We start from the raw sequence: 25,538 nt of genomic DNA, 5'->3' as shown, positions 1-25,538 counted from the left end.
TGCTGTTTATGTCAGGAGAAGGATCATCCTGTCCAAAGAGAAGCATGTAGAAAATGCAAATGGCCTTGTTAGGATAGTGGACATCTATGGTGGGGATTGTAATGAACTAGAAGAAAGTGAGAACTGCAGATGCTGGAGAGCCAGAGTCAAAAGGTGTGGTGCTGGAAAAGTACATCAGGTCAGGCAGCATCTGAGGAGTAGGACAATAGACAATAGGTGCAGGAGTAGGCCATTCTGCCCTTCGAGCCTACACCACCATTCAATATGATCATGGCTGATCATCTTTAATCAGTATCCTGTTCCTGCCTTATCTCCATTACGCTTGATTCCATTATCCTTTAGAGCTCTATCCAACTCTTTTTTTTTAAATGAATGCAGAGACTGGGCCTCCACTGGGGCAGAGCATTCCACACAGCCACCACTCTCTGGGTGAAGAAGTTTCTCCTCATCTCTGTCCTAAATGGTCTACCCCGTATTTTTAAGCTGTGTCCTCTAGTTTCCTGCCTCCAGAGTGTCCAATTCTTTAATAATCTTATATGCCTCAATCAGATCCCATCTCAGTTTTCTAAACTCAAGGGTATACAAGCCCAGTCGCTCCAATCTTTCAGCATAAGGTAGTCCCACCATTCCAGGAATTGACCTCATGAACCTACGCTGCACTCCCTCAATAGCCAGAATGTCTTTCCTCAAATTTGGAGACCAGAACTGCACAGGTATGGTCTCATCAGGGCCCCTGTACAGCTGCAGAAGAACCTCTTTGCTTCTAAATCTAAGGAGAATTGACAGTTCAGGCATAAGTCCTTGATCAGAATTGTGGAAGTGGAAGGGAGCGGAGAGATAAATAATGGGGTGGGGGTGGGGCTGGAACTGGGCAGAAAATAGATGAATGGTGATAGGTGGATGTAAATGGGAGGTAATTGTGATAGATCTGTGGAAAGGGTGGAGCAGATAGGTGGGAAGGAAGATGGACAGGTCAAGAGTGTAGTGCCAAGTTGGAGGGTTGGATCTGGGATGAGGCTTGGGGAGGGGAGATTTGGAAACTGGTGAAGTCAATGTTAAGGCCCATGGTGTAGGGTCTCTAGGCAAAGATGAGGCATTTTTTCCTCCAGTTGGCAGGTGGCTTTGATTTGCCAGTGGAAGAGACCCAGGATTTTCATGTCCTTGGGGGTGTGTGAGGAGGAGTTGAAATGGTTGGCCACAGGACAGTAAGATTGTTTGGTGCATGTGTCCCAGAGATGTTCTCTGAACTTCTCTGGGAGTTGGCACCCTGTCTCCCTGACATGGAGAGGATCACATTGAGAGCAACGGAGGCAGTAGATAAAGTGAGTAGTTGTGCAGGAAAATCTCCACTGGATTTAAACTGATCTTTTAGCGCATTGGACAGTGGTGTGGGTGCAGGTTTTGCACCTCATGTGGCAGCAAGGGGCAAGTGCCAGGTGTAGAGGATGCATTGGTAGGGGGGGGGGGTGGTTTGAACCTAATGAGGGAGTCATGGAGGGAATGGTCTCTGCAGATTGCAGATAAAGATGGAGAAGGAAACATATTTTTTGGTGGATTGGTCTGACTGTAGGTGGTGAAAATGGCAGAGGATAATGGCTGCAACTTCCCCTCCCAAGTGGCATGCCAGATGTCCTCCTATTTCAAAGACTGCAATTTCTCCACCCATGTGATCAACAATGCCCTCTTTCGCATCTCCTCTACTTCCTGCACCCCCACCCTGGAACTGCACATCTCCACCTGGAACCCCACTCCTCTATCTGCAACAAAGCTAGAACCACCACCCCCCCCCTCCCCCCAGTCTTCAACTTACACCCAAGAATCTCCGGATACAACGCATTATCCTCTACCATTTTTGTCACCAATGTTTTCAACCCCACTGACCACCATATGGGTTGTAACAGTATTAGGGTTGGTCACACAATCAACTCCATGGGGTTTGAGGTCAACCGTCAGTGTCTGTGACCTCCGGGATATATGGGTTATTGACAGTAATGTACAACCTTTGTCCCAGAGGAGAGAAAACCATTAGTTAAAGTGTTAGGGTGACGTGACTGCCATGGTTGATGTGTACGACCTGAGAGACACAAAGGTGAGGTGAGCATTAACTTAATGTATGAGTTGTGTTTGTTGAGGATATTTGGGAGGTGGGGTGAATAGAGCAGTGTATGAGGCTAATGATTTAATTTGAATGGATACGGAATTTGATGATGCATTCATTGAACTTGATCACTTGTGTGAGAACTGAAATTTCCACTTGAGTGTCTTGACTAGTTACATTGTAAAAACAATGACTGCAGATGCTGAAAATCAAATACTGGATTAGTGGTGCTGGAAGAGCACAGCAGTTCAGGCAGCATCCAACGAGCAGCGAAATCAACGTTTCGGGCAAAAGCCCTTCATCAGGAATATGATGAAGGGCTTTTGCCCGAAACGTTGATTTCGCTGCTCGTTGGATGCTGCCTGAACTGCTGTGCTCTTCCAGCACCACTAATCCAGTAGTTACATTGTAAACAATGTCTATCTGCTGCTGCTCTGTAGGTACAATCTCTGGGCCCCTATGGGAAGAGGGAACCTCTCATCAAGTCACCACCTTCTAAAACAGGCCCCTGCTGTGCCAGAGTATCTTGAACCAGACCTGCAGTCCTATTGTGCAGCTGTCAATTTCATTCTTCCTGAGGGAGTCTTCCACAAACCTGTCGCAGCTCATGTGCACCTCCCTTTCCTTCTGCTACAGTGTGCAAGCACTTGTCCATGCTTTTGGCATTGCATTGTATGCTGCCTTCATTCAAAGTAGCCAATAGCATGAAGTCTGTATGTTCCCTGAATCACTACAAAGAGTTCTGGGATAATTGGACATTAAGATAGCTGTGTCAGATGTTATCCAACTGGGCTATTGAGAAATTATGGTGAGCAAAGGTGAATATTATTTCTTACAGTAATTTTAATTTCAGGGTAATATTTAATAAAAATGTATATATTTCAATTACCTGATAGAACATGCACTACAATGTATGTACTGGAATAAATTGTTACTGGAAATGGCACATGATAACTTTGTCCTAATGTTTATTCTTGGTTGAATATTCTATTGTGGATAGATAAATCCCAGATGTTAAACAGTTGTGTATTTGATTTTGTTATAACTCTCTGGGTCATAATGTCAATTATTCCTTTTAATTCATTCAGAATTTCAAATAACAGCTAATTAAGCTACTTTTGATAATGTGATGTTTCAGTTCTACACAATTTCCATGGTGTAGTCAGTGGAATGAAATAATTACACTTGTTTCCCCTAATAAATACAGAAATTTATGCTGTAAAATCATAATTTAGCATCAATTTACAACACTAACTTTATTGCTTTGTTGTTTAGAGTATTAGTATAATATTTCTCTCTTTTTGTCTTTTAGGTAGAACGGGAGATAGCTATCCTGAAGTTAATAGAACATCCACATGTTTTAAAGCTACACGACGTCTATGAAAATAAAAAATATTTGTAGGTATATGTTTGATTTTAACTGAAAATGTTGTTTTGTTTCTGATGATGTATAATGCATTGCTTTATAATGAACATTCTTCAGTTCACGTCATCTAAACCTATCTTTAATATATAAATTGCATTTTAAAATGTACTTTAAAGTGAGAGGTAAGTTATTTCACATCCTGATCTAAACATTTGAACTTGTTTACCTGAAAGACTTGCAGTCAATGTGATGTGTTAGTATTCATATAACTGAAGTATGTTCTTTAAAAAATGAAAACTGATATTTCATAAACCAAAGACGTTAAAGCCCATGTTACATTGCATGTGCACATATAATATTCTTAAAATAATAAAATTGGTGCTATCCACTTAGGTAAGGCCTTAACTTTTCACCAGAATTATCTTTTGGCTTCTAATATCAAATGTAATGTAATTGTAATGATACACTCATTTCTGTTAGTGATTCTGAGAGCTGAATATTAAAATAATCTTCAGAATGCTCAAATGTTACCAGGAGGTGAGAACGGAACTGAATAATATGATCAATTGTCTTGCCACAAAGAGTCTTGCTTAAAATTTACGTCCAGAAAATATTCAAGGGAGTGAGTTTAGATGGCTGCCGTTGGTTTTCAAGCATAGGTCTACAGAAGAGAAATGCATTTAATTTGCCACTAAACTACCTGTTCCACTTGGAGAGATCATAAGGATGGCTAGTTTGCAAAATGGAAAGTAATGGTGCCGTAGAAATACTTTTCTGAAATTCACTGAGAGCATTAAAGCATATCTAATCCAGAAGTTGAACTGCCCACTGGGTGTCAAGGTTATAGACGGGTCCCTGACTGAGGAGTCAAAAGTCAGAATTTAAAATAAAAATCTTGGTAATTGTATGTCCTTACTGGTACATATTATATTGTTTTAATTTAGATGCAAGTATAAATTGGCTTTTTAGTAGACATCTTTGGGCAGCCACTTCACGTGAAGATTTCCCTTGCTGATGTCAAGCCAAGTGAATTCTTCCACAGAGGATTCTCTCCATGGTATTGACTCTGAGCCTATGTTCATGATAGAACATAGAACATTACGGCACAGTACAGGCCCTTTGGCCCTTGATGATGCTGTGAAACCAATCTGAAGTCCATCTAACTTACACTATTCCATTATCATCCATATGTTTATCCAATGACCATTTAAACGCCCTTAAAGTTGGCGAGTCTACGACTGTTGCAGGATGGGTGTTCCACACCCCTACTAATCTGAGTAAAGAACCTACCTCTGACACCTGTCCTACACCTAATACCCCTCAATTTAAAGCTATGTCCCCTTATGCTAGCCATCACCACCTGAGAAAAAAGGCTCTTACTGTCCACTCTATTTAATCCTCTGATCATCTTGTATGTCTCTATTAAGTTACCTCTCAATCTTCTTCTCTCTAACAATAACAGCTTCAAGTCCCTCAGTCTTTCCTCATAATCCCTTCCCTCCATACCTGGTAAATCCCCTCTGCATCCTTTCCAATGCTTCCTCAGCCTTCTGGTAATGCAGTGACCAGAACTGTACGCAATACTCCAAGTGCAGCTGCACCAGAGTTTTGTACAGCAGCAACATGACTCCAAAACTCAAGCCCTCTACCAATGACCATATAAAGCCCTAACACACTGTATGCCTTCTTAACAACCCTATCAACCTCGGTGGCAACCTTCAGGCATCTATGCACGTGGACACCGAGATCTCTCTGCTCATCCACACTACCAAGAATCTTACCATTAGCCCAGTACTCTGTATTCCTGTTACTCCTTCCAAAGTGAATCACCTCACACTTTACCATGTTAAACTCCACTTGCCACCTCTCAGCCTAGCTCTGCAGCTTATCTATGTCTCTCTGTAACCTGCAACATCCTTCTGCACTATCCACAACTCCACCGACCTTAGTATCATCCACAAATTTACTAACCCATCCTTCTTCACCCTCACCTAGGTCATTTCTAAAAATGACAAACAGCAGTGGCCCCAAAACAGATCCTTGTGGCATACCATTAATAACTGAACTCCAGAATAAACATTTCCTATCAACTACCACCCTCTGTCTTCTTGTAACTAGCCAATTTCTGATCCAAACTGCTAAGTCATCCTTAAACCCATTCCTCCGTATTTTCTGCAATAGCCTACCATGGGGGACCTTCTCAAACACCTTACTGAAATTCATGTACACCACATCACCCGCTTTACCATCATCCACCTGTTTGGTCACTTTCTCAAAGAACTCAATAAGGTTTGTGAGGCATGGCCTACCCTCCACAAAACCATGTTGACTATCCCTAATCAAAATTTTCCTTTCTAGGTGATTATGAATCCTATCTCTTATAATCCTTTCCAACACTTTACCCACAACTGAAGTAAGGCTCACTGATACCTTGGGGAGCTCTGTTTGTTTTTGCAAAGTTCCCACACCACAGTTGTGAAATACATTTTAAAATGTGAACTTTTCACATCTGAGAGATGAGGAGATTTAAAGATCGCATGAGCCATTGCCATCCACATTCCAAATGAAATTTTTTTACTCTCCTACAATAGATGATGCTTTACAGCCCATTGCTTTATCAAAGCAGCCATCAGTTTATGCTAGCAAATACTAAAGCATTTTTGTTTTCTTCCTTTTAGGTTGAGAGTTGATAAATTTAATAAGGAGTGTTTCTTTTTTCTCAAAGGTATAATTCTGATATGTCACAGGAACACTACTTAAGGTTATGGCATGTTTGTCAAAGGAATCCAGTGTTGGTTTGAGACATTGATCCATAACACAAAGAGCTCCAGATGTCACAGACGCTTTGAGGAATTGCCAAAGAAAAAATGGTCACCCTAGCCTACCACTGCATACATCAGCTTGGCTGCAACCCAAGTACCTTTGGCAGTAGTCTATAGATCATACAGCTTCTGCCTAGGCTGAATTTTAAGCTTGTTCCCAGATATGAGAGATTCCTGACAATTAATTGATCTTCAGTTCTCACATCCACATTATGTTAAAATATCATGACGATTCCCATTTTCTTTCAGCTCTTATATTTATCCAAGAGTGTTGATTAGAAAACAAGAAAAATTAATACCAGCTATCATTGTCAGTATTATATTTGATATTGGAAGACAAAAGTTAAATGCAGATGAAAGGTGGAGGGGCAACCTAAGTTAGAATCAGTTTGACTTCTGTCAGGATATATGTCTTGTATGTATGTATGTATGTCAGGATATATGTCTTGTGACCACATGCATGAATTCTGTTTATAAATGTCAGCTGTGATGTGTTACTGGCATAAAAAGTATCACATAGAGAAGAAAGAAGCATCTGTCAAAAGGAAGGATGCCTGTTGTTGTAAAAAACATTTGTTTTTGCAATCAGATGGCAGACTGGATTAGTGTGCTTTCTATTCAAATTTAATAGGTGATCAAATCCACTAAAGATTGATGGAAAAGGTGCTTTCAGTTGTTTCAAAGAGCTGTATTTCAAGTGAATGTGGGTGACATTAGCCCAGTTTGTAATGAATCTGTGGCCCCAGTTTGACGTTATACTGGAAAGGCCAAAGAGTTAGCTGCTACAGAAAATAGAAATGCCACTTAACAATGAGGTTGATTTGCTGAAGTTGAATTTAAGATGCTTTAGGATGAAATTATTCATGATTGGTGACATCAGATTGGATATTTTATCCCTTCCATGATCTCTTTTTAATTGACTTCAATGAAAAATTTGAGTTGTGTAGAGTACACTGCCAATTCATGAAGGCGTTTCACACCACAGACTGAATCAAATTTCACCTGACCTTTACATTGAGTTAACCTTTCTGGATGAATTTTGCTTACCTATTTTGAAACATAATGGAACACCCTCCTGTTTTCCAGCACACTTCTGCACTGGTTAGAGCTCTGAACTATAGTCTTAGACTCTGTGATTTCCTTCCTCCAGTCGAGTAATGCACGCTGCCTTACAGACTGCCCGCAAATGTTGCTTACCTTAGATGCTCAACATTCAGTGTTTCAGCCCCAAGATGAACATCACTTGTCTCAATGAACCTAAGAAATATAAAGGAGAGGGTGATGCTGGTCATAGAAATTGATCTAATCTTAATGCAGCGCGTTAATTAAATGTGATAATAGAAATAATCGCAGAAATTCATATCTTAAAATCTCTAAGATTATGTCATAAATCTAAATATTTTGGTTTGGTTTCAACACTCTTTTTGCTTCATTCATGATATAAACCTCAATATTTATTTGGCAAATAATTGCGGGATTTCGTATTTAGTAGTTCTTCACAGTTTCACTTCCTTCATAATTGCATAAACATTCTTATCCTGGCCTCTTATTAAATATTAAGTTCCTCAAGCCCACACAATCCGCATGTCTTATTAGATGATGGATGACACTCCTCTTCAAATGAGTTGATAGTTTACTTTCTCTACTACAGCTACGTGATAGGAAATTTTAATGACTTGCATATCTCTCTGATGTGAATATCTGATGATATTGGACTATCTGTGTAATTTGTATCTCAGCTAATCTTCACTGAATACCTAACTGAAAATGTTGTCAATACATTTGACTTTTGCTGCCCAAAGTACAAGGAGCTGATTATTGAGCATCATGAGATGATATATTGAAATTTTATTCAGTGAGTGACTGATGAGACAGCAGAGGGTGATATTTAGATCAGGTGCAATTGTTGTACCTGAATTCATGTAAGCTCCTTTGTAAACTGAAACTAAGAGTTTACGTGGCGATGCAAAAAAATTAGAACTTGTATTTTTATTATATCTGAAATTTTCAGGAAAAAAATGAGTTAACAAAGTTATGTGAACTTTGAAATGAGAATTCCATGCGGGTGCCCATGGCTACTCCTTTGTCCACATAACCTACGAAGAGGCAGGCATAGCTGGGGCCCACACGGGTGCCCATGGCTACTCCCGGCTTCCGAAAAGACCACTCCCTCCATGACTCCCTCATCAGGTCCACACCCGCCACCAACCCAACCTCCACTCCTGGCACCTTCCCCTGCAACCGCAAGAATACAAAACTTGCGCCCACACCTCCCCCCTTACTTCCCTCCAAGGCCCCAAGGGATCCTTCCATATCTGCCATAAATTCACCTGCACCTCCACACCCGATGTGGCCTCCTCTATATTGGGGAGACAGGCCGCCTACTTGCGGAATGTTTCAAAGAACACCTTTGGGACACCCGGACCAACCAACCCAACCACCCCGTGGCTCAACACTTCAACTCCCCCTCCCACTCCACCAAGGACATGCAGGTCCTTGGACTCCTCCATCGCCAGACCATAGCAACACGACGGCTGGAGGAAGAGCGCCTCATCTTCCGCCTAGGAACCCTCCAACCACAAGGGATGAACTCCAATTTCTCCAGTTTCCTCATTTCCCCTCCCCCCCACCTTGTCTCAGTCAAATCCCTCGAACTCAGCACCGCCTTCCTAATCTGCAATCTTCTTCCTGACCTCTCCGCCCCCACCCCCACTCTGACTTATCACCCTCACCTTGACCTCCTTCCACCTATTGCATTTCCAACACCCCTCCCCCAAGTCCCTCCTCCCTCCCTTTTATTTTAGCCTGCTGGACACACTTTCCTCATTCCTGAAGAAGGGCTCATGCCCGAAACATCAATTCTCCTGCTCCTTGGATGCTGCCTGACCAGCTGCGCTTTTCCAGCAACACATTTTCAGCATTGCGTCTTCATTGTAAGCTTCTCATTGATCTGTTGAAGTCATAAGAAATCAACCTTTTATCTTGACATTGAAAATCTTACTGGGCATTCTCAGTCTATTCTGCCAAATTACTCGCTACTGACGAGTTGGGGAAATTTTACATATGCCGTTATTTCTGTCGACTTCAATAAACTTTCTTTCACATTGAAAAAGACTTTACTCCAAGAACAGGTAAATTTAAAGGGTTGAATTTAACCAAAAATTGGCTAAGTTTCAATTTTGGGGAATTTCATGGAGGATTTTTCTTTCTGGGCATTAGTCAGTTTTGCAATGCAGTTTTACCCTGCTACAGCTGATACCTTGAGATTTGCATCACCCGAGCCGTAACACGTAAATCAAATCAAACGCTACCAACCAGAAATAGCCCTTCATGGTGTACATAGTTTGATTATTGAGGAGAAAGTGAGGACAGCAGATGCTCGAGACCAAAGTCAAAAAGTGTGGTGCTGGAAAAGCACAGCAGGTCAGGCAGCAACTGAGGAGCTGGAGAATTGACATTTTGGGTGTAAGCCCTTCATCAGGAATATGTCACATATACCAAGATACAATAAAAAGTGCTGTTTTGCGTACTACAGAGACCGATTGCGCCACAGAAAGTGCATCAGGGCAGCAGAACAGAGTACAGAATACAGTGTTACAGCTGCAGAGAAAGCGATCAGAATTAAATTTGAGAGGTCCATTCAAAGGTCTGATAGCAGTGGAAGTAGCTATTCTTGAATCTCAAACTTTATATCTTCTGCCTGATGGAAGAGAGTATAACCAGAATGGGAGGGGTCTTTGTGTTGGTTGCTTTCCTGGAAGGTTGGTTTGTATGATGGGCTGAGCTGTGTTCACAACTCTCCATAGTTTCTTGTGGTCTTGGAAAGAGCAGTTACCATGTCACGCTGTGATGCCTTCACATAGAATGCTTTCTATGGTACACCTTTAAAAATTGGTAAGAGTCATTGTGGACATGGCGAATTTCTTTAGCCTTTTGAGGAAGTAGAGATTGTTGTGCTTTCTTAACTGCAATGTCAACATGGGTGGACCAGAACAGATTGTTAGTGATCATCACTCCCAGGAACTTGATACTCTTGACCCATCACCACCTCTGTACCATTGAAGTAGACAGGGGCTTGCCCTTCACTCCTTTTCCTGAAATCAGTGACTAGTTCTTTCACTTTGTTAACGTTGATGGAGAGATTGTTTTAGGGAAACAAAAATGTACACCGTATCGGGGCATTATAGATGATAGAGATGATACTTCATTGCAAACAGGACCTTGTATTTATAAATTAATCAGTGCTTTTTTGATCAACTGATATTGCAACTGCAATTACAGGAGTCAAGCTACGCAGGCTATCTAGTCTTACCACCATTCCATGCTAGTGCCTTGTTTAAGGAAGAGTTACTATTTCCCCAGTGCCCAGCATTGCATAACATCTCATTAATGTTCAATGTGAAGCATCATATGTTGGAAAGCCTTCAAACATTTAACTTTTATTCAACAGCATAAAAAAAATGCAAAATGAACTTCATTAGCTTCTATGCATAAACAGGACCTACTTGTATTTTGGACAACAAGTTTGTTGTAATCAGGTGTTAATCAAGTTCCTTCTGGTTTGTTGAGTCCAGTGCTAAAGGTGACATTCCTCCTCTGGAATGTTCATATCAACCTCCAAGGAAGACTGCTTCGGAGTCCATCGCATCCCTTCTTTGCCTGCTTCAGTTATGCAGGGCAGAGCATACTAGGATAATGTGGCACAATCTGTTGGGCTGTATTGCAAGGCAGCTCAAGACTGATTGAAGTGTCAAAATCTCATCTGCAGGATCCTGCGAGCCTGCTTCACCATGGCCCTGATGCTACAATGGGCTGCATTGTGTGTATTCATTCAGGAGATTGTGTAACAGATCAGCAGCCATGGTTGTAGAGGATAGCCTTTGTCTTGGAGCAGCCATCCTTGAGGAGATTTGGCCCTTGAAATGAAGCAGGAACCTGAGAAATCTCAAGAACATTGGTAGCCTTGAGGCACAGAGCTCACAGAAGCATTGCAAATGACCACACATGAGTCAAAACCTTTCTATTGATGAAGGCAGCCATGTCATGATATGGTGCTATTGAGATGACGTGTATTGTCTACAGCACCATGCATTGAGGTGAAGCAGCTATGTAGGCAAGGCATAGTGCCTGGGCCACAGCACTAATTGCAGCACGGGAAACAAGGTGACATAGGGTGTAATCTGACATAAGTTGTGTTGGTAGCAACTTGGATACATTTGTTACTTGAGGATTGAGAGATCCCACACAGATCCTGAGAGGCTCCTTGGAGGATCCATTTGCATAAAAATTTAGCCATGATGTGAAGTAACTGGTGTTGGACTGAAGTGATCAAAGTTTAAAAAAAATCACAACACCTACAGTCCAACAGTTTTATTTGGAAACACTAGCTTTCAGAGCGCTGCTCCTTCATCAGGTAGCTATGGAATGAGATTTATAGCACAGAATTTATAGCAAAAGATTATAGTGTCATGCAACTGAGAGACGATATATTAACAAACCTAGATTGGTGCTAAGTCTTTCATCTTTTAGAATGGGTTCTATGTTTTGGGTCATTAAGATGTAAATCCCAGAACTACTTTTATGTCACATTCTCAAGATAACAAGTTGTTATAAAGAAAAGATGGCATCTCAGCTCAGACAATGCATTAAAGTTATAAAAAATGTGATATTTCAGTTCCGACAATGCATTTAGTGCATTGTCTGAGCTGTCACTTTTTAAAATAAGATTTTAAGTTATTAGATTCCCTACAGTGTGGAATCAGGCCCTCCGGCCCAACCAGTCCACACCGACCCTCCGAAGACCCAATTCCCTCTGACTAATGCACCTAACACTATGGGCAATTTGCCAAGGCCAATTCACCTAACCTGCACATCTTTAGACTGTGGGAGAAAACCAGTGCACCCAGAGGAAACCCACACGGACACGGGGAGAATGTGCAAACTCCACACAGACAGTCGCCCGTGGCTAGAATCGAACTTGGGACCCTGGTGTTGTGAGGCAGCAGTGTTAACCACTGAGTTACCGTGCCACCCACACGAATGTGACTTAAAAGAAATTAATGACCCAAAACACAGAACCCATTCTAAAAGTTAAAAGACTTAGCACCAATCTAGGTTTGTTCAATATATTGTTTCAGTTGCATGACACTGTAATCTTTTACTATAAATTCTGTGTCTTATGGTCCTGTTCCACAGCTACCTGATGAAAGAGCAGCACTTCCAAATAAACCTGTTGGACTATAACCTGGTATTGTGTGATTTTTAACTATAAAAATTTAGCATAGTTGTCATCTTGTTGCCCACTGGGATAGGATGGCCATGCAGTGCTTCAGATCACCGGACCTGTTCTAACACGTGGTGAAGGTCTGTGGTGGTGTCCTGGGACATTCTCTGTCTCTTGTGGCAATGCACCTCACTCGTTTCAAGGAAATAACATTTAAGCACAATGCATTCTGGGCCTTTTTCATCTCCACTTTGTCCTGTGGAGAGCTTCAACTGCGACCTCTTCATGTGGAAACTGTTTAGGAGCCACTGGAGGTTGATGGCTGCTTCTTGGCATTTGTTCTTCCTCAACTTCTCTGTGCCTGTGTTAAAACTCCTTTTAATGTGGCAGGATTCATTGATCATGTTTTCAACTAAATGGAATATCATAACCAGAACAGGTTCTTAGTAATAAGTCTGACCAAAGGTGTATGATTGATGTATGTATAATCAATTTCATTTTTGAAGAGTTTGGATTGTAAGTTGGTGGCATATAGGGGTTGGTTTATTTTTATGATATGTCAAAAAATTAATTAGATCAATTTTTCTTGAGCCATGCAAGGGCCCCAGTGCTGTTACTGAAGTTTGTTTACATTATGGAGATTTAACAACAGGAGAAAAAATAAAGCCATTAGCTTTAGCAGAATCCAGGAGGATAAAACTTAAAAATTTTGTTCAAATGCTTTTTGGTTCAGTCGAAGGAGACCTGACCAGGGTCAGATAAAAGTGTGGCCTCTCCTAGAAAGGAATATTTTTCAAAGCTATGAAGGGAATAAGTTACCTTAGTGTAGGAGTTTCAGTTTGTGAAAACTTAGACTAGCAATTAGAAACCTGCATTGCTAATTCAAAGCTGAGAAAATCTAAGATCCGTCATGTGAGTATTCAAGGCAATGCGTCACATCCCACAGGATACGAAATGAGAAGAAGTTATGTCAAACTTGCCTATTGGATAGGGAAGAAACTGTACCCTGAATTTAGATCAATTATGAAGTGTTGGGTCACGCATAAAAGACAGCTTAGCAGAGACATGGAGGAGACTGACAAGGCGGGCCAGAGAGTGCCTATACATGAATATTTGACACTATGGACTACAATCTCATATACGTGGCACAAATGCAATAAAAGTTTGCAAACCTGATCGGACTCATGAGACGTTGCCCCATACCACACATCACCCAAGAAAGGCAGCATTGCATATAAGGTCATGTAGGCAACAGTTTGCATTTTAAAATGAGAGGAGATCAGCTCCACGCACTTGTGCAGCCTATGAGACCTTGGGTCATCTTTGAACTGTGGCCTACACAGATGACTCTTTAAAGGTCTCCTCTGTCATAAAGATGACTAATCAATTTCTAATTTCAGTGATATGGTTAAGATGCTGTGGCCAGCATTAGTTGGACACTTGATGTATTTGGGTAAAAACAATGACTGCAGATGCTGGAAACCAGATTCTGGATTAGAGTGGTGCTGGAAAAGCGCAGCAGTTCAGGCAGCATCCAAGGAGCAGGAAAATCAACGTTTCAGGCAAAAGCCCTTCATCAGGAATGATGCATTTGCCACTTGATGCATTTCACAAACAGGCATCTATAGTTTACAGATGTCTTCAACATATATTGTGTAAGTACTCACAGTAGACCCTGCATGCTCAGAGAGGAAAAAGTATTCTGTCCATTCCAGATATGGTTGCAGCCATTTTCCATCTTCATTGCACATTTGTAATTTAAGAGTAGGTAAAAAGCAATATACATTCACATTTCTCAATGAATCATAAGTTTTGTCTCACAATCAAGGGCATTCTCACACCTTCATGTTCCTTTCTTCCTTGAACTACTTGTCCACACCACCAATTCTGAACCTCCAGATGTTTCCATCCAGCTCTTTAACTTATGTCTTAATTTCCTATCAGTAAGCTCAGATTCTCAGCTCTGTTATGCCAATTGTCAAGTTGCACTGCTTGCCCTCCCCTCATATGTGGTGTTACCTTTCTTCACAATCATTCTTTCCTGCATCCCATCATGTTGCCTCAAGTCCTCACAATTGTCTTCTGCAGCCTACCTACAACAGTAGCCCTTGACAATTGGTGAGCAGACCTGCAAGGCTGCTCACTATGGGCCACACACTGCCTGACTTAAAATGACAACCCTATCAGAGAGTGACTGGATCTGTGACTGATATCTGAGTGGCTCTCTGACTTATCATTTAATCCCTGGAATTGTTGTGCTGGACCTACAGGACTGATCTGTGGCCTGCTCTCTGAACTGTAGTGATACAGGCCTCCTGACCCTGACCATGCATGATTGGATGCTGCCTTTGATGACTGAGACACACAATTTTTGACCACAGCTCCACTCCCCTTCTTCAGCTTGGCCGAGGATTCTTAGATTTTCAGACAGCACCATTGGCTGAAACAAATGCGGTGTGTTTGCCTCATAAGGCGCTGGTTGCATGGTGCCGAGCACAAATACATTCAACCTTTTTGACTGATCACTCTTGACAACCATGACAAGCTGCCTGGCTTTGTGTCTACTCTAAACTACAAGACAAGACAAGACAAGACAAGACAAGACAGTAGTACAGAGTCTTTCTGATCGAGACTGTAAAGTGTAGAAAGGCAGAGATGTGATGAGCACCAGGAGGTGGGAAGTGAATAAGCCCTTAAAAAAAACAAGCAAAGAGCCTTGAGCTTCATCCTGCTGCAGTGCCTGTCCCTGTGTGCAGTGTGGGCTGTCAGCAGCATTGCAACGAAAAGTGTTGGTCAGCTTCAAACTGTAGTATTGAAGTGGAGAACTGTGTTCTGCATGGGTTTGAGATGTGCCATATTGATGTGGTGAGGCCAATGCAAACCTCCATGGATGGAGGGTGGAGGTGGTCACTACACTTGGATCATGCCCTGTGACGTTGGAAACTCTCATCTAGGATGGAGGTCTAGAAGAGCAAGCGGCAAGCTGTAGCTGCTAGGTACCCATTCGGACTTGCATGTTGAGAATTGTCACTGTCTAGCTTTCCTATGCTGTCTGGGGAAATAGAAGTTGCTTATAAATGAGTTGAGATTAGCTAATAATGAGCTTTAAATACATGCAAATAGGTCTCTTGCTGCTCTCTAATGAGATTCTTATTCTTCACACCTTGGGTGGAAAATCAGATATTGGTTTCTCAACATTGTGAGACTCATTTTTCAGACCCTGCCAATTTTCCCAACTGATTTACCATTGCCCATATTGTTAAGTGCCTGGGAATATGCAGTCCAAATGCAATATGTTATCATTGAAGATCTTACCTTGATATTTATCATTCAAGATTGAGTATATAAAAGTAATTTGGATTCCATGGATAGTTTTGCTTCAAGGAACCGCTCCAATATAGTTGCAGTTGTCACAGATCTGAAAGTAATTTCTGGTGTTGATGTCTGACCAGCCAAAACAGAGGATGTTGGTGCACACATTGCATGTTATTTTGGATTCAAATGGAAAATGTCATGTTCTTTCACTCTACAGAACTATGATTCTACCAATACCAATGAATGCTAAACAGAAATAAGCATGCACTATTTTGAAATATGTTGTATTTATAATAATTTTATTAAACACATTTTCCTCCTAACCCAAAAAGAGTTACAAATAAATTGCGACTTTCTGTGGACAATGATGTCAAAGATCTTCCATCTACGGTCAAACTTTGTTTAAACAATGCTGATTCTGATACACACAATTTTATATTGCTGAACAGAAAATTAAATGCATAGAAAATGTGTTTGCTTTATGACTTTAAATATTTATTGTAAATTTAATTTCTTTGTCCATTGCTAATATGACTTGAATATAGAGGTTTACTTACACCAAGCATGAATTTTTCAAATCCCTAGTAACAGCTTTGCTAAATTCTGAACAACATGATGCCATGTTACAATAAATACCCATCTGTTCATTCTTCTAAGTATTCACAGCGTTGAGGAGTTCTTTAAAAAAGAAGTCTAATAATTCCTATAACCACTCAATCTTGTGTGTGACCTGTAAATGACTAGGTAATATTCACACACATGAATAGACTTGCTTGATATGTTACCCTTAAATGAAAATGCAATTTTGAGAGAGCAATAAATTGGATTCCTAGCGCATATACACACTTCAGAGTCATTTATTTTATATTTAAAACTGCTCTGATTGCTAATGTAATTTGCTTTGTTGGGGGAAAAAGAACTCACATCCCAAAGAGCTGGTGACATATGGATCGATCACATCATTTTAGTTGTAACAATTGTGGATCATGTGGTACAAATGCCTCTGTCTTTTAATATTGATATTCCAATGCTTCTTCCATTACATTGTTCTTAAATAACTGTTCATGGTCAGTTACCAGGTTCATTTAGATTTTTATTTTTTTAAAAATTAAGCAGTAGCCTTCAAATAACCCATGTGTATTGCTATTAACTTGCTATTTTGATGTACCTGGTTGACCTATAGTTAAATTTTAGCCCACTACTTTGTGTTAGAGAAATTGTGTAAAATACCTTCCATATGTCAGAATCCATGCTACTGTAACCAAAAGGTGATGCCCTAAAGTTATATATATATTTTTTTGTAAAATAAGCTCTGTAACCAAACCACTAGGTGATCATACAATGTCAGAATGACATACAAAATGATTTGATGCATATTCGCACTAAGTTGGTTACAGAACTTTCAAGTTATCCCATTAAACAATTGGATTTTTTTTTCTCAAGGGATAATTCAATGTATAAATAATTCACCCAAATCCTTCGAAGCATATTAATAACAAATAGCACAGAGTAAAATGCAATAAGTGACAATTATGACAAAGAAACCATAAATGACATCCAGTTCCTTCAATCTGATTAACTTGCAGAAGCTGTTTTGCCAAGTACACTCTACATTTACATTTGTTTTCAAGCTGGAGATGGTTTTGCTCCTCTGAGTTTATCATTAATAAAAGTAAGGACAGGCAGATGAAGGTTCATTATCTCAACATGGAACTGTTTGCTACAGTTTCCATCCAGTAATTTAGTATAAGAGCTTCCAGCTTGAGTTCAGAGCAAAATTTGTACCAGACCATTTTCATTCCTTCACCAAACCAAGAAAATACTCAATTACCCTATGTTGCTGATTCTTATCTATCAACTAATATTCTGCCTATGCTGTTAAACTTCTTCTTTATAATCTGCAAGATTATTTTGTAACCACCTTATTGAATCTCTGCTGAAAATCTATATATTGCGTTAGTTAGCAAATAAACAGTCTTTTGAAAATATTCCTTAAATTCAATAAATGTAATTTGGTCTTGTGTTGGAAAAAATATACATTTTGTTGAAGGTTTTCATCAGCCAAGAAGAATGCACCCATTAATGCTGATTGACAGTTAACAACCAGACTTTGTTGAAATCTCAAACCAGACAATTTGGCTCTGGTCAGGGCAACACCAATGAGAGTCCATTTGCCAACCAATTAGCACTCCTGTATTGCACTGTATAAATATTGGCTTTCCCCTTGAATTGTTCTGATAACCGCCAGCACTACAAAAAATTCTGTATGACCAACAGCTCTTGTTTATTCCAGACTGTTCTAAACACTCACCAATTTACTCTTGAAATATAGTTCCTAAAAATTTGGCCACATTTAACATTCAGTAATTGATCTGGACTAATCTGATATATTCTTCCTTATTGTTGAACAAAAGTGTTGCACTTCCAAGGAAGATTTTAAAAATTAAGTTAAATCTGTCCTCTCTAACTTTTTTGGATATGCTGCCAAGCTCAAGTCATTTACCAGTCTTGAGTTCTGCTAAATTCTTTTAAACCAATTCATTTTCTGCAGTTAACTCTGATAATTAATATATACCCTCCACTAAATTAGCATTTCTAAACACTGTCGATATCAATTTGTTACTCCTTCCTTCATCTTCCACAGCCTGGTTTGATTCCCTTCATTCCTGAATAGTTCTACAATTTCTTTGGATATTCTTTTAATTTTACTATGCTCTGAAGCTCATGGTTGTATATATTATCTGCTAGCCATTCTCCTATTGTCATTCATTTGATTATTTTCTTTTTCTTCTCCCAACTATCTGTCAAGGAACAGTGTAATTATTTTAAAAAATCTCTCCAGACATGGACAACTTTATTCAGCCTTGGGTGGAATGGGGTTGAATGGAAATCTCAGTTACTGATGCACAAGGGAAACATAAAATACAGCGTGGCTTCAGATATAGTCAGGCTACAATGGAATAAGGGGTGTTCCATTGTGCTTGCAATTAATAATTAATTTGAAGAGGAAATAAGTTTTTTTTTATCTATTTCTTTTTTGTTTGATGTTTCCACAGGCATGGATGCATGGTTGTTAGAGCAAAATGAAGATATGTTCCCATGCATCTGCCACATTTCTTCTCTTCGTTTATCACATGTATGTACACATTGTTGGCAAACTCTGCAATTATTGGCCCTCCCTAATTGTCCTTTGAAAGTAGCAATGAGATACCTCCTTGAACAACTGCAGGCAGCATGGTCAACGTAATCCAGAGCTGTGAAGTAGAAAATTCTGAGATTATGATTCAGTGAGAATGCAGAAGTAGCAGGTTATTTCCAAATCAAAATGTATTTGACCTGGAGGAGAGCTTGCAGATAGTGTGTTCCCAGGAGCCTGCTACCCCTGTCCTAACAGGCAAAAGTTGTGGGCTTTGAAACATGCTGTCAAAGAAACCTTGATAAGTTGCTGCAGTATATCTTCAATATGGTACTCACTGCTGCCACTGTGGGCCAGTGGTGGAATAAGTGCCAATCAAGTGGGCTGCTTTGTCATAGATGGTGTTGTGCTTCTTGTGTGGTTGGAGATACACTCATCCAGACAAGTGAACAGTACTCCCTCACTCTTCCTGACATGCCTCTTGTAGAGGAAGGAGTAGTAAAAAAAAATCTCTAATTTCTGACCTCATGTAGTGACAGCATCTATATCATCAGCCCAGCCAAGTTTCTGGCCATGCAACCCCCCCAGTATGTAGACAGCAGGAGAGTCAGTGATGGTGATTTCATTGACTGTCAATGGGCAATGGTAAGATTGTTTGTTTTGTCTTGTTAGTGATAGTGATTGCCTGGCACTTGGTAGCCCAAAATGGAATGTTAAGTAGATAGGCAGGAGACTGGAGGTACACAGCAAGCTCAGCAGCATCAGGAGGTAGAGAAGTCGACGTTTTGAGGGAAACCCTTCTTCAGGACTGGGGGGTTGGTTAGGGGGAGCTGCAGACAAAGTGGGTGGTGAAGTGGGGATAGATGAAGACAGGTAAAGGGTACGACCTGGTTGGTCAATGAGCGGAATGAATCCGGTTGGTGGCAGGGAGGAGTGAAAGGGAGGGAGAGGGGCTGGGAAGGGAGTCGGGGGGGCGGGGGTGGGAGGGAGGTTATTTGAAATTGGAGAACTCGGCATTGATTCCTCCGGATGGTTCACTGAGCATCTCAGCTGCTCCCGCAGGGGCCGACCGGACCTCCTAGTCACCGCCCATTTTAATTCTCCTTCTCACTCCCTTTCTGACATGACCATCCTTGGCCTCCTTCATTGCCTCATTGAACCAAGCTGCAAATTGGAGGAACAACAATACACTTTCTGCCTGGGCAGCCTACAGCTCGGAGACTCAATGGGAGACATCCTCCCATTGACCAATCAGATTGTACCCTCTACCTGTCTTCACCTATCCCCATTTCACCACCTTGCCCCCACTCGTTTTACCCAAAGCGTCAATCTCTCTACCTCCTGATGCTGCCTGGCTTGCTGTGTTCTTCCAGAGTCCTGCCTGTCTACTTTGGATTCCAGCATCTGCAGTTTTTTTTTGTTTCTAACCAAAATTTAATATTGTCCAGATGTTCATGTATGTATGCATGGACTGCTTCAGTATCCGAACAATGTAACTGAGCATTCCAATCATCAGTGAGCATCCCCACTTCCAACCTTCTGACGGAAGGCAAATTATTGAAGCAGCTGAAGATGATTGAGCTAAGGACCAACACCCCGAGGAACACCTACGGTGATGTACTGAGCCCAAGATGGTTGGCCTTCTACAACCCATCTTCCTTTGCACCAGATATGACTCTACCTGTGCAGAGTTTACCCGTTCATTCCCATCGAAGCCACTTTTGTTAGGGCTCATCAATGCCACATTCGGTCAAATGTGCCTATGTAGGCAAAGGCAGTTACTGTCATCTTGCACTTGAGTTCTGCTGGTTTGTCCATGTTTAAGTGAAGGCTGTTTTAATACCTGCATCAAACTCGTCCTGGCAGAACCCTAACTGAGCATTAGTAAGCAGATTATTGGTACCTAGTACTATTAACAACATCCTTCACACACTGATTCAGTAAAGACTACTGGGACAGAAATTGATCAGATTGAATTTTTTGCCACTGTTTGTGAACAGGACATAACTTAGTATTTTTCCACTTTATTACATAGCTCTATATGACAAATCTTCAGCACTAAAGCTGTACCTAACTGTTGATATCACTTGGAGTGAAACAAGTTGGCTAAAAACTAGCTTTTGTCATGGTGTGCCGCTCAGTAGGAGGCCAAAATAAATGGAGTGCCTGGCAGTTCTGGCTGAGGGTGTATGTATACACTTCAGCATTGACTTTTGCACTGACAAGCTAGACTCCTCCATCATTTGTTATTTTCCAAGCAGGTGAATCGAAATATTTCAAGGTGACTTGGCTGTCATTGGTCTTCCTAGTCCCTATTATCCTCCTTGGAAAGTGCAAGGCCTCTCCTCAGACTAGCTTCCTCTCAGCACAGCTAAAATTAGGGAACATATATTTACATCCCACGGATCAGTAGCATGATGTGGCATTCTTATAATATTCTATTGACGTGGATTTGTTTTGCACGTAGGAGTCATGGTTAAAAATAAAAATTATCAATAAATATGGAAATCCAACTCTCTAAAGGAAAAAGCATGTATGACTGAAAATACTATTTTTTTATTCCAGTTTTGTAAACTACTTGTATGGGAGTTTACGTTTTGTCACAGTTATAATCTCTCTGAATTGAGTTATGTATACATTTTTCCGGCGGTGGCTATTTATATCTTCTATTGTAGACTAATAGCCACCGCATTAGACTAAATCAAATGAACTGAAATGTGCCAGACTTGACTGAATCTTTGTCTTCATTTTTAGCTGTGACTATATCTTTAAGTGGACCAATAAAGCAGCAAGGAAAAGTGAATGTAATAACGTGAATTCTCTATGAAAAAGTGCCATAGACAAATTAGATGGGAACTAATTTTTAAAAATCTAGTGCATTTGACATTGATGTGAATTGGTTTTGTCAAATTAGTCAGTCAGTCAGTATCTATAAACAAGCATTACAATAGACACAGTAAAGGAACAAGAGAATGGGCAGGGAGAACACAATGGAAATATGGGTGAATTTTCTGCTTGAATAATAGCTGTGAGAGATTGTTCAATGGTATTACTAATATATAAACCAGTAATATATCCTCCTAGTTATTTCACAATCAGTTCTTATTTTAAGGAAGTTACAAATCAGTTTGCCAAATTGCTTTTCCATTCATTTTCCCTGACCATCTCACCCCCTCTAATTTGATCTGATTTTGTTAAAAATTGTTTTATCTTCCATTGGAGAAGGGTTGAGCTTGACCTGCTTTGTGTTAGCACTTTCATTTTTCTTTCAGATTTGAAGCAATTTTTTTTTGTGTGTACTATCAGTCATGTCAAATATGTTTGGATGTCTCTACTAATGAAGCTGTAACTGCTTTTGGCCAATCTCACAATATTGTCAAACAACTAATCATTATTTTTATAGTGCAAATGACTTCATATTTGAATTTTCAATGACTATTCTACTCAAAATACTCTTGGGTAACAGCACAAGAAAGATCATTAAAAGGCTGCACAGACTTTGCAACTAAAATGAGTTTGTTGGGCCTTTGGAAATATTTGTTGGAACTAGAATCTGTGGATTTTTAAGGCAACGATTTTTGGCTCTTTGCCCATTAAGGGTTTAAAAAATTCATGCATAACATCAGACTGGATATGACTCTTGCATAATTTATAAATTGCAGCAAATACAGCATTTTAATATCTTTTATAGATTGTTTAATCAATATGAAAGTATCTAACAAAACAGTCTTATGAGAATTTCAATTTTTGCCTGGTAATGTAATGTACCTTAATTAACCTTTCTGCGGATGTATGTAATTTACAGCTTGAAGCTCAGTTCAATGATAAGTTAGCATACAATGACGGAAGTAATACACAATTCACTGAGAAATTTCCATTGATCCCCGAAGTGTAAAACATTGGTTTTGTATTTAAATTCAGTTTCCTTGCATGCATCCAAGATACTAAAATAGACTGTAAATGTTATTGGTTAATATGCTGATGTCATCAAGACCTCTGTGACCTCAACTTATTCACATAATTGTTAACTGCTTGAACTACTTAAATAATCTGATTAACATGAGAGTCTGTGGGTCAGTGCAAAGATAGGTTTCAACATTATAAACTATTCACGTCTATTCTAATTATTTTCATAGAACTGCTGTATTTTGTACAATTCTGTGGCAACCTACATGATTTCCAATTTTGTGCATGCATTGGACCTTCCTGATTCATTTTGTATGTGTCCACCCATGTGTCCAACTGGCAAGCTAATTTCTTGGCAAACCGCCTTGAAGAGATCATCCAAAAAATCTCCATAATTGGTCTTTCCCTCCTTGAAACCTTGACCATTCAATATATTAAATTGGTTTTTATTTAAAGAACTTTTATTTCAAGCTTGTTTTCTGTTGAAAACCGAACTATATTTTCAAAGAATGTCATAGGGTTTTCAGGTTTTTGGAAGAAAGAATACTATTCTGGACTGAATTTTAACATTCAAATCTGATTGTGGGAGGAGCGAGATTACTGTTTGAGCAGTGCATTTGTCTCATTATAAATTGGGCGAACCATGTTGGTCAAAAGGGGCCTGGAAATGAGTTCAGAATGTATTTGGGACAATTTCTTATCTCAATAAGTTCTAGACTTGAAGTGTGATATGACAGAATTAATCAATAACCTCATTGTAAAAGAGCCTCGAGGCAACAGCACTCATAATATTGTTGAATGACACATTCAGTTTGAAGGGAAGGAGTGTGGGTTGAAGACTAATATTTTAAACATTAATAAAGGTAACTATAATGGTATGAAAGCAGAGCTGGCCAGAGTGAACTTGGTTAAAAGTTCAGCCATGAGAGATGCAATGTCAGACTTTTCAGGGGACATTTAATAACTTTCAGCAAAGATTTATTCCAGTGAAAAGAGAGACAATTTGGGAAGGATGCATCAACTGCAGCTAAATAAAGAAATCACGAGAATAACAAATTGAGAGAAAGATGCAAAGCTACAAAGATTAGTGGTAGATCAGAGGATTAGATGGATTTTAAGTGATTAAGAATGACTTGAAACGAGAAAATAGAGTATGGGAGGGACCTAGCTAGTAGTATAAAAATGGATAGTAACAGTTTAAGTATTTCTATAGGAATAGAGTGCCTAAAGCTAATATTGGCAACCTAGACAGAGAGTCAGTAATATTGATAATAGAAGTGAAGGAAATGTCAGGAGGAATTGCAAATGTATCTATCAATACTGTAGGAGACTTTGAAATCTCCACATGATGCTTGAAAATTGAGAGGTATATGGGAAAGAGGACACTAAAACAATTATCAGCACCAGGAATGCCGAATTCTCTTCCCAGAAAGCTGTGAAAGAAGGTTCATTGAAATGATTCTAGTCTGAGTTAGATATATTTTTGATAGGGGAATTGCATATTTTTGGGGGGAAGAAGGAAAGTGGTGTTATGGCCACTGCCCCATCTTTTTGAATGGAAACTGAGTTTTGAAGGGTTAAATGGCTTACTTCTGCTCCTAGATCCTATGGTCCTAGGACTATTCTGGCACGGTAGCAAAAAAAGCGAATCTTTATTCACAATTAGAGATTGGGGAAGTTGTCTAACTTGAATGCCATTGTGTCTCGGCCATTGGTAATGACGGTCTACATCCTTTGAAGAACACAATGGTCTGCATTTCATGGTAAATGAATGTTTCAGTTAAGTGCATGCTATTCATTTGTGGCTTATATACTTAAAATGTCACTTTGAACAAAATGAAGTGACTAAAAGACAGGAAATTCTGAGCCTCGTGAAGTATTGATGCTGTGTCCTAACCAGTAGCTGTTAGTACACCTTGTGCAGAGGTAATGCCTTCTGTAAGTTGGACTTCTGTGCTCATCGTTGGTCTCCTGTGGAGAAGCAGGTAGTTTTAACAGGAGACTACTGCTCCTGCTGTTGCTTCTTTGATTCCTTACCCAGTATCCAATGTAGAGCTGCATAAGTGGGCACAATTGTTAATTCAAGGTTGAAAACAGATTGAGCAGATCAGAAAAATATTCCAAAGTAATGAAAACATTCTCTAAATTATTGCAAATTCTTTATAGCATAGTGAAACCTTTTATCATAAAATAAAGAAATGAGGATTATGGAGATCCAAAACAAAAACAGAAATTACTGGCAAAACTCAGCAGGTCTAACAGCATTTGTGGAGAGGAAACAGAGTTAATGTTTTTGGTCAAGTGACTCTTTTTCAGAACTGGCCAGAAGTGATGAAGAGCCACTGGACTTGAAAATTAACTGTGTTTTCTTTCCACAGACACTGTCACACCTACTGAGATTTTCCAACAATTTCTGCTTTGATTGTGAAAGCTTTTATGATCCCCACAGATGGTAATATTGGATAAATCAGATCCCAGAATAAATTCTGTCTTGGTAGATCATGTCTAATTTTTGCAGCTGGTTACTGTGGTGGTTAGTCACTGAAACCTATTCACACGAGGCTGTTCTTTAACAATCAAACATAAGTTTATTGCACGAAATGAAACAAGTTACATCTCTAATAAGACAGTTAGAAAGATCATAACACAGAAAAAACAAAGTGTCAACTTGT

At 39.9% G+C, this 25,538-nt stretch overlaps 1 protein-coding gene across 4 annotated transcripts in view; it reads left to right on the top strand.

Annotated features, from left to right (window-relative positions):
• brsk2b (BR serine/threonine kinase 2b) overlaps window positions 1-25,538 on the top strand; it is a 953,061-nt gene that overhangs the window by 558,696 nt on the left and 368,827 nt on the right. For all 4 annotated transcript variants that reach the window (XM_072592238.1, XM_072592239.1, XM_072592240.1 and 1 more), the window contains exon 3: window positions 3,411-3,496. In XM_072592238.1, coding sequence (XP_072448339.1) covers window positions 3,411-3,496 — 86 coding nt within the window. The remainder of the gene's footprint in view (window positions 1-3,410; window positions 3,497-25,538) is intronic.

The sequence above is a fragment of the Chiloscyllium punctatum genome, chromosome 22, assembly GCF_047496795.1.
Source record: "Chiloscyllium punctatum isolate Juve2018m chromosome 22, sChiPun1.3, whole genome shotgun sequence".
NCBI classification, from domain to species: Eukaryota; Metazoa; Chordata; class Chondrichthyes; order Orectolobiformes; family Hemiscylliidae; genus Chiloscyllium; species Chiloscyllium punctatum.
Note: the sequence above shows the minus strand (reverse complement) of the source record. Positions and strands in the feature narration are given on the sequence as shown.